At 33.7% G+C, this 16,176-nt stretch overlaps 2 protein-coding genes across 4 annotated transcripts; both read left to right on the top strand.

The window, feature by feature from the left end:
* The first annotated feature begins 5,352 nt into the window (after positions 1-5,352).
* On the top strand, positions 5,353-7,904 carry LOC127090991 (GATA transcription factor 1). 3 transcript variants are annotated; one of them, XM_051029481.1, is made up of 3 exons: positions 5,353-5,521; positions 6,502-6,665; positions 7,147-7,904. In XM_051029481.1, exons 2-3 carry the CDS (start codon positions 6,504-6,506, stop codon positions 7,702-7,704), a joined length of 720 nt encoding a protein of 239 aa, XP_050885438.1. In that variant the 5' UTR covers positions 5,353-5,521; positions 6,502-6,503; the 3' UTR covers positions 7,705-7,904. The 3 variants fall into 3 exon arrangements, with proteins under 3 accessions (XP_050885438.1, XP_050885439.1, XP_050885437.1); XM_051029482.1 differs by having other exon boundaries at positions 5,370-5,517; XM_051029480.1 differs by lacking the exon at positions 5,353-5,521 and adding an exon at positions 5,528-6,180.
* A 6,614-nt stretch (positions 7,905-14,518) lies between these two features.
* On the top strand, positions 14,519-15,200 carry LOC127090990 (lachrymatory-factor synthase). The gene has a single exon (XM_051029479.1). The coding sequence runs from the start codon at positions 14,611-14,613 to the stop codon at positions 15,109-15,111; it is 501 nt and encodes a 166-aa protein (XP_050885436.1). The 5' UTR covers positions 14,519-14,610; the 3' UTR covers positions 15,112-15,200.
* Positions 15,201-16,176: the final 976 nt, after the last annotated feature.

Raw genomic sequence — 16,176 nt, 5'->3', positions numbered from 1 at the left:
ATTTGAGTTCCAAGAGAGAGATCGCGTGCTTTTGAGGGTTACGCTAGTAACTGGTGTTGGTCGAGCTTTGAAGTCTCAAAAGCTAACACCACGTGTTGGTCTGTACCAGATTTTACAGAGGATAGGAGAGATGGCCTATAGGATTGCTTTGTTGCTGTTGCTTGCTAATCTTCATGATGTGTTTCATGTGTCTCAATTGAGGAGATACATCCCGAATCCGTCTCATGTGATCCAAGTGGATGATGCGCAAGTGAGAGATAACCTGACTGTAGAGGCATCACCCATGCAGATAGAGGATCGACAAGTGAAGCAGTTGCGGGCTAAAGAGATTGTCTTAGTAAAGGTAGTTTGGGGAGAACCAGCTGGTGGGAGCATGACTTGGGAACATGAAGAACAGATGAGAGCGTCGTATCCGACTCTATTTTCATCAGGTAATTTTCGAGGACGAAAATTTCTTAGGTGGGGGAGAGTTGTAACACCCCGAATTTAATTAATTAATTAATTAATTTGAATTATTTAGATTTTTATATGATTAATGAGTGTTTTAAATTAATTGTATATGATTGTGGGGGTAGGTATCCTTGAAATAGAAGTATGGAGGGAGTAAGAGTTTGGTATATTTGTTGATAATTAATTAGAATTTTAATTAATGATGGAAATAAATAGTACTTTATTAGAATAAATTAAATAAATAATAAAATAACTAGAATATGAGCATCTTAATTAAATAATGAAATTTAGTTATTTTACTTATTTAATGAGGATAATGAGAATTTTTAATAATTAGCCTATAACTATTTTATTTAATTGGTTGGAATAAAATAGAAGAGTAGAAATAGTAAGGAGAAAAAGAAGAATATTATTAGTATTATTTTATTAAAAGAAAATTAGAGGCAAGAGGGATATGGTGGTAGATAAGATGATAAGTGAGGGCAATGATGGAAGTTCCTAATTGAGGGGGGATTAGATTAATGATAAAAAGGTTAGTAAGAGACTTTGGAGGGTTTTACGAAAAATAGAATTTTGTGGTGAGAAGAGGCAAGGGTTAGAGATAAAGGAAAACTCCATTGTTAGAGCTTGAAGTGTGCATCTTGTGGAAAATCTAAGGTAAGGGTGGGAACTTGTTCCAATAGTAAAGTGTATGATAGAATGATATAATGGAGGAACCCTTAACCTCCTTAGGGTTGGGTGTTTTGATTCATAATTTTGAATTTGGATGCTATGATGATTATCATATAATGATTATATGATGAATTTCGTGTGCCTTATATATGTGTAGTTTTCTGTTTTGATGATTGAACTTATATTCACCATTATTACAATTTTGAAGGTTTTATGCATAATCTTAAAATTGTGATTAAATGATTTATTTGTGTTAAAATTGTAAATCAACTTTAGATAATTAGAGTATTGCATGAGTTGTAACTTTCTGAGCGTTTGCCTTTTTACGGAATCGAAATAGGAGGTCTGGAAAGCCTCCAACGATGAAAAATGCAGAAAATTCTGCATTCTGTCCGTCACAATCGTGAGCCTTTTTTTTATATTTTTCTGTCGAAATCGTTTTGGCCATAACTTTTGATCCGTAAGTCTAAATCGAGTGTCGTTTGAAGCGTTGGATATCTGAAACAGAGGGCTATAGCTTTGTTTCAGGGATAGAATTATTTTGGTGATTATTTCATGGACGTTTTTGGGGTTGAAGAAGATGAAAATTGTGTTGGAAATTTTAGAAAACAACAACTTTTTAGTAACGTCTTTGTGCACGGTTTTGATCATAACTTTCAACTCGTGAATCATTTTGGGTTGGAGTTTGAAGCATTAGAAAGCTGACTCTAAGAGAGATAATGTGATGGTGATAAGTGAATTAATTGAGTATTATTACTATTCCTACTGTGTTGGTAAAGTTTTTGTTCATACGTTCGGTTAATGAATTGTTGACACATTTCGACGATTTTGGTCATAATTTTTATTTCGTAAGTCCGATTTTGATGTCGTTTGAAACGTTAGAAAGCTAACGCTCATACCTATAACATGGTAGTGATTGTTGAGATCTTTTAATAATATTTACATGCCTAGTATGTTAATAAATGTATTGGTTTATACGTTTGATTGATGAATCGTTGCATTGTTGTAATATCGTGGTGTGATAATTATGTTGTTATGTCAATGATGTTAAGATGTTGACAAGTTGCTTTTGTTTGTTGATATTATTCATGTAGTAACATGATTGGTTGTTGCCTGATGAATGATGTGATGCATAAATGATGAGATGTGTGTGGGGATCCTTTAGGTGAACCTTGTTGTGTTAATGCATGTTATTTGAGACTCATGCATCTTGGTGTACGTGCTTCGATCCAATTTTGGGGAGCCTCGATTCTATGGTGATGGATCGGGTGCGAGTAGCTAATTCTTATTATGGGGAATTAGTGAAGCGTTACCCATGTTGATGACAACACGTTTTGGTGAGCCTTGATCCCATTGTGATGGATCGGGTGCGAGTAACTAATTCCTATTATGGGGGATTAGTGAAGCGTTATGTATGGTGATGGTAGAGATTTTGGTGTGCTCTGGTTCCAAGAGGGAATCGATCCTATGATGGGGGTCATGGAGTAAGATGAACCTAAGTGTTCATATTTGGTACCACATGCATGTCGAGTCGGTGTTGAGTACATTGCATAAGTGTTGCATTTGTATTGGTTGTTGTTGATGTGTTGTTGGATGAGATGTTATTGCATAAGATGTTAATGATAATTGAGATATGGTTTTGTATGATGTTGATGATAATTGAGATGTTGTCGTGTATGATGTTGATTATGATTTGGATGTAAGAATGTGTTATATTATTGTGCATGATTATGTAGATGTTGTACTCTATTCTTCATTCTATATCGTTATTATTGAAATGAATTCTCACCCTTCTATTTGAATACTGCCTTTACATGGGCATCGTGCAGATACTCAGGAGTAGTATTGCTAAAGTAAGTGGAAGGTAGCTCTTGGATTACTTCTTTATTTTGTCGCTTTTACTAGTGGTACCTTGCTCTGATCATGTAACATCAGATTGGGTTAAACACTTATTTTATTCCTTATGTCTGATTATGTTGAAGTCATAAGACTAATTTTGTTGTTGAAAATTCTTAAGATGTTGACTTGATTGATTACAATTCTCTTATTTTGTTATTACAATTGAAGTTGAGACTAGATGTTATTATTTGTTTTATCTTCCATAATTGTGATGATAATTCCGTTGTGATGATACTTTAAAATGGAAGTGAGCATGCAATGACAAGTTATGAATGTCTTATTATGTGAATATATAATACGGATAAGATGAGATGGATGTCGTGTAAACATCCCAGGTATGATTCAGATAAGTGGGATGTCGTGTAAACATCCTTATTAAAAATGTGTGTATTGAAATTTACTGTTGAAATCCGTGTTACGGAGCAGGTCATGTGTGTTATGAATGTGTGACACCCTACGTGGGTTTATTTTATATTTAATTTACGCGATAAATTATGTGCGGGATTTAGGGTGTTACATAACATATATAGACATGCATGCTTATGAACCTCTAAGGTACGAGTATGAGTAAAAACATTGATCCCCATACAGTTATAGGCTCAGGTACAAGATTTTTTTCAAACTGCGGGTATGAGGACACATACTATAATAGCTTGTCCAAACCCTATCCATTGTCATCCCTATTTAGGAAAGACCTTCTGATTCACATGTTGTAGTGAATGAGGATCTAACAACAAACTCTAGTATGGCCTTCTGCTCCGATATGTAGTGTAGGGTGTATCTATAAACACTTTGACACTCAAGTCATTAATGACCCTAAGTGTACGTTTTTTAGGTTATGATTCCGTATAATTGAGACTAATTTAATATCTGCCTTTTATAGGAAGTTCTTAGGGTTTATGAGGACCTCACACCTTTTATTTGCTACAATTGTCTTCAGAGACAAATGTCATAGGATCCCTAAAATTTGACAGTCCACATGATACAATCAACTCTAATTATGTATACTTCTAATGCATGTTTATCTCAAAACCGCGAAATTCTAGATCTTTTTTCATTATTTTCTACCTTTTATACTTTGCGTCAATTCATTTAGGTGTCTTTCTAATCTAACAATTATTGAATGTATACCTTCCTAATTGTCATCCAAAGATCATTGGATGAACCCGAAAATCCATTTAAGATATATGTTGTCAGATCTTATATGCTATATGCCTTGCCCTTAATTGAAACACAAATATATACAATATTATAATATACTTTTTATATATATTTTATAACCAAATTATCAATGTATCTTAATTCAAATGGATTGAGACAAAATTCTTTAAACGCGTGATTTAAAGTTATTTTTAAAATAAAAAATTATTTTTTAAAATAAATATTTGTATTTAAATCTTACCATATTAAGAAAAAAAAATCTCAATTATCAAATAAAAAAAATTCTTAACAAATCAAGATAAAAGCGCGTAAAAAGTCTCCTTAAACAAATTAAAATCATATCTATAACAATTCCATATATACAAAAGCAATTAATTCAAAAATACGACCAAATTCAAAAAGAAATATTATCGTTTGAAAAAAAACTCCTTAACAAAAATTTTGTCAATAAAACGATTTAACAAAAAAATTAAAAAAATTGATCTAATATGATTCATTCATTTTCTTTTTAATATTTTTAAAGTTTAATTATATTTTTAATCTCTTATTCTAACTCATTCATAAAATTAATTTATTTATTTTAAATTTAAATAATTACAATCTCTTTCTTACATTTAAAATCGACTATTTATCCCCTTTTTTTTTTTAACGTGACACTTATGACATATCATGTTCCACAAGAATTCTTATATACGATGACATGTCAATTTCATAAGTAATAAATCATTAAAGAAATAGACAACATAAATTTTATAAATTTTGAGTAAAAAAATAAATATCAAAACTCTTTAAATTTAAAATGATAAATTAAAAGAAAAGGATCAACTTAATAATTAAACCTATTATTTTAATAAAAAAATAATTTTTTTTAATTAAAATATGACTTAAGATATATTTTAACATTTTTTAATAATAATTATAATTTATGATTTTAATATATTTGACCATAATAATAATTGTATTTTAAAACAATAATTAAAAAACAATTTCAAGAATCTCAAAATTTTAGTTCTTTTAATCTATTCATTAAAAAAATGAAAAAAATTCATTTAACTTAAATTGTAAGAAAATAGAAAACAACTTAGTCAAAAAAAATAAAATCAGAATCTTAGAAACTTCTATAAAAAAATGAAAAGACAAAAGAGGATAATAACAATATTAAGATAAATACTAAAACAAAATAAAAATGCAAAAAATGGAGTTTCCCTAATCCCCAACACGTGCCTTACCATCTCTCGTTCGCTCTATCAGTCTCTCAATTTTGTTTTGGGGTTTCTTTTCTCTCTGCTGCTTCTTACTCGCTCTCTTGTCTCAACAAGTACAGAAACGTGAAAAGCTGGTAGCTTCTGTTTTTTTATTTGCTTCTTACCTTAATCTTTGTTCTTATGCTTTTTTTCTTTCTTGTTTCTGTTTTTTTTAATTCTACCACCATGTCTAATTTGACTATGTTTGCTCATTAAGGTGTAAATTTGTGTTTTTATTAATTTGAGAATTGGTTGGGGGTGGTTTTGTTTGAAACATTTCATGGGTTTGTGGTTTTTCCCTTTTTGTTGTTTTTTTAGTTTAAGGTTACTGCATTGTTTTTAATTTGTGTTTTCGTTTTAAAAATGTGGTGTGTTTGCATTTTTACAATTCTTCAATTTTTATTGTCAAGCAATTCTTTTACCTGTTTTTTATTTTGTTCAATTGCTGTTTTTAATCTGTTCGAATAATCGGTAATCATTTTTATTTAACTGAACATATGTTTTTGTTGTTTTTCTTTCTTTTAGATAAAGCTTGCTCAATGTTATTTTGTTTTTTTAATCATTGTGTGTTATAATCTTCTAGCTTTGTTCAATCTTTAGTGGTTTTTATTTTGTAAAATCACTTATGTCCAATAATTTCTAGCTGTGGTGATGAATTGTGGCAAGTCCAAGTTGTCTGCACCAGTGTTATTGAATATCTGCAATGGCAGCACCGTGGCGGATATCAGTGGTGGTTTTTGGGCTCGCCGCAATGGTACATATCGGTCGATATTGTAGGTTTTTCGGCCATAATCCGTTATGGTGCTGCCACAAAGCGGCCGTTGTGGCGGGTTTTTGGCTCTCCGCCATGGACCGCCATCTGCCATAGACAACACTGGTCTGCGCTATATGTTAAATAATGTAAATTGCCTAAGAGGGTTGTTGTATATATAAGTCAGTCATATTAACATGCTTACTTTTATGGCACGCTCTTCATTGTTTTGTGTTTTATATTTGCACGGCACTAGTGATATAGGGCCATTTGTTATCTATAAAACCTACTGTTGAATTTCAACGTACATTTATTTGTTTTCAGGGATGGAAGCCCTTGGTTCTGTGGATGACCTTTTGGATTTCTCATCTGACATAGGCGAGGATGATGACGACAACACCAAGAAATCCTTTCCTTCACTTAAACCAAAATGTGGTGATCCACTGTCGCTTGATCCATTGGGCTTGGACGATCCAAATTCATTTTCTGTAAGTTCTATGGTCCATTTCAACTTTTCCAAAATGTTTGATAGGTCATGAGATAATCATTGAGTATGTTGGTTTCTGATCGAGTTTTGACTTATTGAGGTGTGTGAACTATGATTTGGTTGGAATCAATTAGAAATTTAGAATTGTGATATGTTATATTGTTATTGTCCAAAGTAGAATAATTATAGGTGCTCGCAGATTTTTACTTGTTTTTCTTTTTGGTATCACTGTATTGGAAATCCTAGATTGTTAGTGTCTTCGGTGCCAACAATATATTCTATCTTTACATCAAAGTTTTTTTCATTTACTCGTGATCACTGTTTCAAGCTTTCGTTGTTGCCAAGCCACACCATTGTCATTGTGGATTAATTTCTTGATTCAAAGTTCACTGCATCGTTGCCTAGTTGTATCCGTCAAATGTCGGAGTTGACTTGTGAAACTTCTTTTTCCATACTTATGAGTGATTATTTTCATGTTCCAGGAGTGTGCAGAAGAAGAGCTTGAATGGCTATCCAACAAAGATGCGTTTCCGGCGGTTGAAACATTTGTTGACTTAGCCTGTATTCAACCAGATATCATGAAGTATCAAAGGACGGCGCCGATGCTGGAGAACAGCACAAGCAGTAGCAACAGCAATAACAGTAGCAACAGCATTACCCTCCTAAGTGGCTACAATCACATAAAGTTCCCTGTCCGTGCACGGAGCAAATCTCGCAGTAAGCCTCGCCTTGGCCTTGCTGACACCTCTAACCAGCACTTCTCGTGGAGACTACCGAGTAACAAAGTTTCAAAAGAACGAGCGGTACAAACCTTGACCATTGGGAGGAAATGTAATCACTGCGGAGCCGAAAGTACTCCTCAATGGCGGGCAGGTCCAAATGGTCCCAAAACACTTTGTAATGCATGTGGGGTTAGGTTTAAGTCTGGGCGACTTGTGCCTGAATACCGCCCTGCAAATAGCCCAACTTTTCGCAGTGACGTGCATTCTAATTCCCACAGGAAAGTACTGGAGATGAGGAAGCATAAGGGAATGGGTTGAAAGTCATGGATAAGATGAAAAGTGGTAGTGAAACATTGCTTTTAGCATTTAGCATTGCTAAAGGTTAGGATTTTGTTTTTCATTTTATTCTGATTTATTCTAATTTAATTTTAGTCCATTTTTGCTATGGGATGATTTAGATGGGCAGTGAAAATTTTAGATTAAAATTGAAATTAGAGTCATTAAATCCTTTTCATCAATTTTGGGTTTTTTATTTGATTGTTTTGATTCTGGTAACATACATGTACTTTGATAGTGATCAGGGACAAAGATGGGCTGTTGGGATTTACTTGGTCCCTTCATCAGGTAGAAACTCTTATGATTTGATGTTTTCTCATCTTGATCCCTATGCTTCACTTTTGGTTTCCGTGTTCGTCGATACCGACTATTGACCATCTCCGCAAAGCTTATGTTCCTTTCTCTTAATCTACTCCATTGCACCTCATGATCTGTTGTCCTTGAGTTTCCCTTTATTGATAGTGTTACTTGTCTTCAAGGAATGAATGTCCCTCAACTGTTTTTCTTTCATATTGGAACATTCAACACATCCTTTCTGCATAACTTGTCTTCAAGATTATCATGTTATGCTATCAATTATAAACCATGTCTTAGGTTATTTTCTTCTATTGATCATTCTGTTTTATATCTTTTCTTCAAATTCAAATATTTCTTTGCACTCAGCCTCACAAAATTATCTCAAGTGTTTGGAAGGTTCAACAATATCAATGAATTCTAAAATCTGCATTAACTCATCACAAGCTTGAAAAAATTCTATGCAGTTATGACAGAGCAAAAAACACATACACTTTAAGATGTCTTTCAGGGTTGTAAGTTTGATTGGGTCAAGGAAGGATAATTTTGAGAATATTATGATTTACAATTGAAGTTAGACACTATTCTTATATTATCCTATTCTTTTTTCAACCACTTGATGGTTACTACAATATTAGAGTCATAAGTTTTTTCTTCACAAGTATCCACTTTCTTTTATTTATTATATAATTTTTAGATGGGCACCTTTTCTATCATTTTCTTAGTATATCAAAGTTTCTTCTATTTTTAATATATCAAACTATAAGGTTGATATTCTATGAGCGATCACAAACTTAAAATATGAGAATTTTTCCTATACAAAACTTAAAATGTTTTTCGGATTTCAGAGATGGATTTTCATACACACCTTTGCACTATCTTATGACACATTAAATAAGTGTCACTCCAGAGTAAAATAAAATTTTATTTCGGAGATGAATCTATTTTTAACAAATATATTAATATTTGAGCAACTTAGTGGATATTTCAGAGATGCATCTTCGGAGGTTTGAAGCGGAATTTTGAAATATCTATCACTTTTGCATGTCATGTATCACGGAGATGCATCTCTGGAATAAGGAAACATGATTTTGATAACACAGACCCATACTTCTTTTTCACTCCAAACCTTTTTCAAAAACCCTTCCATTTTCAATTAACATTTTCACTTCAAATTTTCATTTGCGTGTTTCATCATATCAAAAGGTGCAAAAGAAGCTGGAATTCCAAGTAAAGATCATTCATTTCAAACCTCATTGATCACAATAGGTTTGTTTTTAGTCTGAAAAATGTGTGATGAATCTGGAGATACATCTCCGGATTCTGTATGAATTCAAACGGAGATGCATCTCTCTAGCCTGTCTGTTCTCAATTTTCCAGCTTTGTTTACAGTTTTAGCAGTTTTAGAGTTTTTTTATTGTGACTATTTTCGTTAGATATGGTGCACCCCGATGTTTTGTCCAAATATGTTGTGTATCTGGATGTCAAATGTGTTGTTGTGAAGGGAGTAGATGTTGGCAGTCAATTTAAAAATGAGCAAGAGTTTGAATTTCGTGATCACATGCTTTGATGGACCCGTACGGCGGCTTCCAAACTGGAATTTGGCTTGGTAATCTGAAGGTCTGATAATGACTCAGATAGAAGAGGTGCATTTGTGACAATGGCATGCGAAAGAAGTGGGAAATATATACCTCCTCTCCGAAATTTTAAACGAGATGACACTGATTTAAGAAAATGTGAGTGCCCCTTTAAATTATGTGGTTATGTATTGACAAGTAAGAAATGAAGATTTAATGTCATATGTGGTTTACATAACCATGACTTGTGTGAAAAGTTAGTCGGTCATCCAATTGTATGTCGCCTCATGTCGGAAGAGAAGGAATGCATTTCAAACATTAATTGAATTTGGTTCAACCGAAAAACATACCTGCAACTTTGAAACGCAAAAGACCCTAAAATATCTCAAATATCAAGCAAGTGTACAATATTCGGTACCAATATAACAAGGCGCTAAGGGGGGATAGAAGTGAAATGCAATAATTATTCAAACTTTTGGATGAGAACAATTATGTTTTCAGGTACCGAACATGCGAGGATGGAGTAACCGTTAGAGATATATTTTGGGCTCATGCCTCTCATTCTTCTTCTTCCCGTAGGAGACGAGTGTCACATATTGACGCATCACTATATCCATCCTCCCGCAGGCAACAACATTCACTTATTCAAGTGCCAAAGGTACCCGAGTCATCAGTGGTACCTGAGGCACTAGTGACACCACAAGCATTTGGAAGAGCCCCTGTAGAGTTGTCACTACTGCCTCTGTACCCAGACTATACTTCCAAACATATTTGGGATGAAGAGGTAGATTAGTTGGATTCATTCTTTTTAAATTACATTTATTATTATATTTCAATTTTCTAACATATATTTATTTTTCTGCAGGACCGTGATTCGCTGAAGTTTATTAACCATGGGCGAAAAAATATTAGTTTGCCTCACCCGAATGATGTATGGTTTCACAATGATTTGTCCCTATCTAAGATGAAGGACTTGTGCAAGACCAGTTATGTTATGGTGAACCACATAATGCTTCATGCATTTGTGGCGAGATGACACACTAAGACCTTGTCATTTCATTTATCGCTTGGTGAGATTTCTATCACACTCGATGATGTGTCGTGTTTGTTTAATTTTTTTATCAGGGGGAAACTTCTAGGCCATGGGAGGATTAGCAAAAACAAGGCACTCGAGTTGATGGTCGACTATATGAGAGTTGACCTAGAGGATGCCATGAGAGAGTTGGAAAAAACCAGAGGGGCTCATGCTAGGTTTGAATTCCTGAAAAATGTATATATAGATGAGATCCTTATAGCAGAGCAGGCTAGAGGTGATGTAGAGCAGGTGAGACTCCATAGATCTTATGTTATGAGAGCACACTTGCTATATTTGGTTGGCATTGCAATTTGTATTGACAAGAGTGTCACTTATGTGGATGTCGTCTACATACGGTACTTCAAGGACTTTGACCAAATCCATGTGTACAACCAGAGGGCGCTTGTTTAGTCCACTTGTACTCAAAGTTATCAGAGGGTTGTAGGTGGAAAACGAAGCAGGTCATATCACACTACTGACGGTAATATTTATTGGTCTTTTAATATTTATGTGTCATTCTTATTACATTTTTGCAACGTCCTTACTGATGATTCGTGTGTTTCAACACTTTTCAGGTTTGTATCCTCCAGTGCTTTCGACGCATCTCTGGTTTGTCGTGTGTACCGATACTGAGAATATGTCGTGTGCTTCTGCATTTGCCTCACTGAAAGGGAATCAGGCGATAGAGCCATTCAAAGTCTATCTTGACTGCTTGGTTGTCGAGGATATGCACTTTAACAACTATGTTGATCATTGTGAGACATGAACGTTTGACGACATAATGTTACATTTGGGATGGTTAGGTTGCAGCTCATGTCTCACATTTCCTCATCTTCCTGAGCGCGTCATGTGGCAGTTCAGCTGCACTCAGACTATTCCTAGACACCTTGTTGTATATATTCCTTCTGCTATAACACATTTAGATATGTATGTCATGTTTGATGATTATATTAGTCATCTGATACCGTGGGAGGCACGAAGTACCATAACTTAGAGCGACTGGAGCTATGTCAATGGGTACATCATGTGGTTCTTTAAGGTGTCACATTTGTATATGGTGTAGGCTGCTCCAAGATATCCATTGAGGCCAGCTCATTGAGAGATACTAGAGGATAAACATGTACAGTTAGATCATACTCATGATATCTTGCTTATATATCGTTGCCTTGTGGAGATTGCGCAGACAAACATTGACAGGGGTATCTTCCCCGACGGGTCTGAGGTTTGGTAGGTCCTAGATGCCACTATGACGAAAGCACGTGGGGGCATTGATCTACCAGAGATAACGTCAGAGGAAGAGGGGTAGAGGGAGCTAAGAAGTCTGAAAAGTTGTAGTCCGGTATATGCAGTAGCATATATTAGTTGTACTTTTTATTTATTATGGATTGTATTTTATTTTCACTTCATTATACTTTATCGTGTATTTCGACTTCATTTATATATGTCATTTTTTTGCCATCAGAATTTATATATGTCATTTTTTGCATATCAATTATATGGTTTAATGCTCATCACATAACATGGTCCTTAACATTTATAAATCGTCATTTTCATCTGAATAACCATAAACCAAACATAACCAGCACTATTATGAAAGGGTACGAAGCTACATCTCCGTAAACTCTAAACATAAATGCATCTCCGGAATAATAAACGTGTAAAATTGGAGATTCAGAGAGGGATGCATGGGATATATGTTAAAATATTTTGGAGATGTATCTCTGAATCATTTAACATTTTGACTTAAGACAATGTGCATCCGGAGATGCATCTCTAGAATCTGAGGGGCACTTTGGATTTTCCATATGATGTTTTTCCACCCCATAAGATGAGATAAATAATTCTTTGCATAAATTTCATCAAACTTTCATCATATCGATTGTATTTGTTAGACGATAGGCTTAGATCTAAAGGGAGGGTGAATAGATCACTAGTTAAAAACTTTGACAAAAAATAATTTTGAAAAAATTTATGGCACGTGGAAGCAAGCAGAAGTATCCCAAATCAAAAATTGTCTAATCGAACCCGCTATCAAAAAGATCGATATGCGTAATAGTAATCACGGTATGATAATGAATCACAAATCTACCAAACACAATTAATCTCAACCAGTTGAATGCAAAGCAACATGGATAGTCTACTTTCGATGATAATTCACAAAAAAAAAATCAATTGAGACAATTTGTCGAACACCTAAAGTGCAATCGATATTGTTTGAAATTTTATGTGGTATTGTTGATCTTAAAACTCAATCGCAACCTAAGGAATTGTGATAAACTCAACAACACCAATTTTAAAATGTAATCAAAAATATAATCCAAACAAATTGATCGCACGAACGATGAAATAAACAATTTGAAAACCTAAAATAAAAGAGAGATAGAGAGATAGAGTACCCAAAGATTTGTTTATGCAATTCCCTAATCGACCTCACTATGGGTACGTCTGCGCTCAATTTGAACTTGAATTGAGATAATGTAATTAATCTTACTTTGCAAATGTATGTATACAAGAGAGATGTAGCAATCTAACCCTATAAACCCTAAGTTTGATGTTAATTCTGACACCTTATCTTCCCTTGATCAAAACTTGATCAAGTAACCCAACAATACTGCTTTGATTCACTGTCTCGCGCTACTTCTTTGCAAGAAACCCCTTTTTCTTCAAAGTTTTCACTCAATCGAATCCAAAATACGCAATTGTTGTAACGCAAGATTTACCAATGCGATCCACTGTCCCATGCCACTCCTTTGCGAAAACCTCCTGTTCTTCAAAGACTTTCATCGATCAGATTCAGATTGCGTAATCTTGTCCAAAACTTTCAAACCCTAAACGATCTTGAAGGAAAACCCCACCTTGATTTTCTAATTTGAAACCCTCAAAGATCTCAACCTAATTTACAGTACAATCAACCTAAATTGGATGTTATCAACCCTAATTATAGATGACACCCAATCAAAAAATAATTATGTGTAGTTTGATTGTGTGTATGCATAGAATGATGTTGAAGATGATGGGAATGCTTTGAAATTATGATTTCGTATAGGTTTTACTCTCTATAAACCTTACTAGATATGATGTATGTATTAAGTATTTATATGCATGCATGTTTGGAGGCAAAAGGAATGTAAAAGATTTGAAAAAAATAAATATGAATTTTTGGAAAATTTTGTTGCATGAGTCGACCTGTGAAAGCCATGTGCCGACTTGTTCGACACATGTGCCGACCTGTAAAGGTCACGTGTCGACCTATAGAGACGACACATCTATCATAACCAACATACTTTAATAATGCAACATATGGGCCGACCTATAAAACAAATGTATCGACACATAAATTTCTTTTTTTTCTATGTGTCGATCTAAAATATGTATGTGTTGATCTCGAGGTTAATTTTTCACAAAAAGTTATTTCTAATATATTTTTAATGCATAAAATATTTTTCAACTTGTTTCCAAATACTTTTATGCTTTATAATACTAAAATACATATTAAAAATTTGAAGATACTATCAAATATACATTAATATTAAAATATCCTAATTTTAAAATCATAAAAAATACATCTAATAAAAAGTTATACTCACATTATTAACATTATAAAATGATTTTAGCCTCAACCTTTCTACAACTTTCAGCTTGCAAATGTTGTCCCAAAAAAACAAAATGCACTATATTTATATTCTATCATCAGTTCTCTAATTTTTAGTTTTAGTTTTTAGTAAATAATATTTGTAAGGCTTCACTTTTAGTTTTTTTAATCAAAATTAATTTTCAATTTATCAACTTTTAATATCAAGTTTCTTTTTTCGGGTATAAATCAAAATAAGGTTTTTTAGTTACGTAAATGAAGATAAGACACGTAACACAATTTTTCTATTTTATAAATGAGGGTGGACGCTAAGTGAGTGAAATCTTAACCCTGATTTTTCGCAAGCAAAAATGGAGCAAGAGTTAGTTCAAAAATGGGAAGGCAAAGTTTCAACGAAACTCAAAACCATCACCGAACACCAAGCGTGGCCACTCGTCAAAGACTTCTTCAACCTCCACAAACGTTACCCTGACCTCGCCACGTGTTACGGGATCCACGGATCCAACGGTGAGCCTGGATGTATACGCTACTGTGCTGGATTCTCCCTCCCATCGGACGGCTCTCAAGAAGTGAGCTGGTCGAAGGAGAGATTGGTAGCCGTTGATGATGTTGAACGGTGTCTTACTTATGAGATCGTGGATTGTAATATTGGGTTTAAATCGTATGAGTCAACGATGAGGGTTATCGGTGATGGTGACGGTGGGTGTGTGATTGAATGGTTATTCGCCGTTGATCCTGTTGGAGGTTTGGAGTTGGAGGGTTTGGTGGAAAAGTATCGTGTTGGCCTTCAGGTTATGGCTCGGAAAATGGAGGAAGAGATTGCAACTTCTGTGCAAAGGAATGGAATGTAGATGTAAAAGTTTTATAACTATGTTATTATTGTTTTCTTTTTATATAACTCTGTCGAAATTATTAAGTTATGTTTTAAGTTGTGAATTGATATTTTGATTTAAAATCTCTTTCTAGGAGAATTATTAGATGATATATATATATATATATATATATATATATATATATATATATATATATATATATATATATATATATATATATATATATATATATATATATATTTCATACCATTGTTTTAAAATTTAGATAGGATAGAAGTAGTACCACTTTAGATAAAATATTAATAAGATACAATTTTTTTCGGTGATTGTGGAGTGTTTTTTTTACGGCAGAAAAAATATTTTTAATATATCCTATTTTAAAAATTAGTTTTTGAAATGCCATACTTTATTCATTTGTCTCGTCCATTGAAAAGACGAGTTGCTTAATGACGAAAATTGGATGTATTGACTTGTCCATTGGTTGGACGAGTACTGCAATCAATTTTTCCTTGTGCATGAACTCGGCCAATAGATGACCGAGTGAATGAAGTGTTTTTTTTAAAAATTAATTTAATAGATTTAATGAATTAATATTGTTTTTAAATAATATAGACATTACCAATGACTTTCATTGTCCGAGCAATTGCTTTGTGTTTGTACTGTCTCGACCAATGATTAGCCGAGTATTCATGTATTAATTTTCTATAAATAGCCGGACTTGTAGAAATGTAATTCAGATCACACATCAAATTATTTTGGGAAGAATGTCTGTTTGGGGTCTTGTATTTTATGGACAAGGTAAAAAAATCAGTGTGCCTCGATCCGCAATGGAACTTCATAACACTGATTGCAGCCATCCACATTGGCTTTCGACAATTGGACGAGCGTCGTATGAAGGTGAGAAAAGTAGAGTATCGTTGTCCATACATAACGTTGACTGATGCAAGTCCTGATGGTACGTACATGTATTACCTGGATCGTATAGAAAATGATGAAGATGTTCAATGTATATTTTCGGTACATAGTGGTGAAGTTAACAGAGGAGTTGAATGTCCACTTATGTTGGTTGTTGTTGTTGATTAG

Source organism: Lathyrus oleraceus, chromosome 6 (genome assembly GCF_024323335.1).
Source record: "Lathyrus oleraceus cultivar Zhongwan6 chromosome 6, CAAS_Psat_ZW6_1.0, whole genome shotgun sequence".
Lineage (NCBI taxonomy): Eukaryota > Viridiplantae > Streptophyta > Magnoliopsida > Fabales > Fabaceae > Lathyrus > Lathyrus oleraceus.
Note: the sequence above shows the minus strand (reverse complement) of the source record. Positions and strands in the feature narration are given on the sequence as shown.

Bases quoted from the DNA above. Each gene is read 5' to 3' on its own strand.
- LOC127090991 (XM_051029480.1), top strand. From the start codon at position 6,078: ATGAATTGTGGCAAGTCCAAGTTGTCTGCACCAGTGTTATTGAATATC. The intron at 6,181-6,501 runs GTACATATCGGT...ATTTGTTTTCAG, and splicing joins TTTTTGGGCTCGCCGCAATG to GGATGGAAGCCCTTGGTTCT. The intron at 6,666-7,146 runs GTAAGTTCTATG...TTCATGTTCCAG, and splicing joins ACGATCCAAATTCATTTTCT to GAGTGTGCAGAAGAAGAGCT.
- LOC127090990 (XM_051029479.1), top strand. From the start codon at position 14,611: ATGGAGCAAGAGTTAGTTCAAAAATGGGAAGGCAAAGTTTCAACGAAA.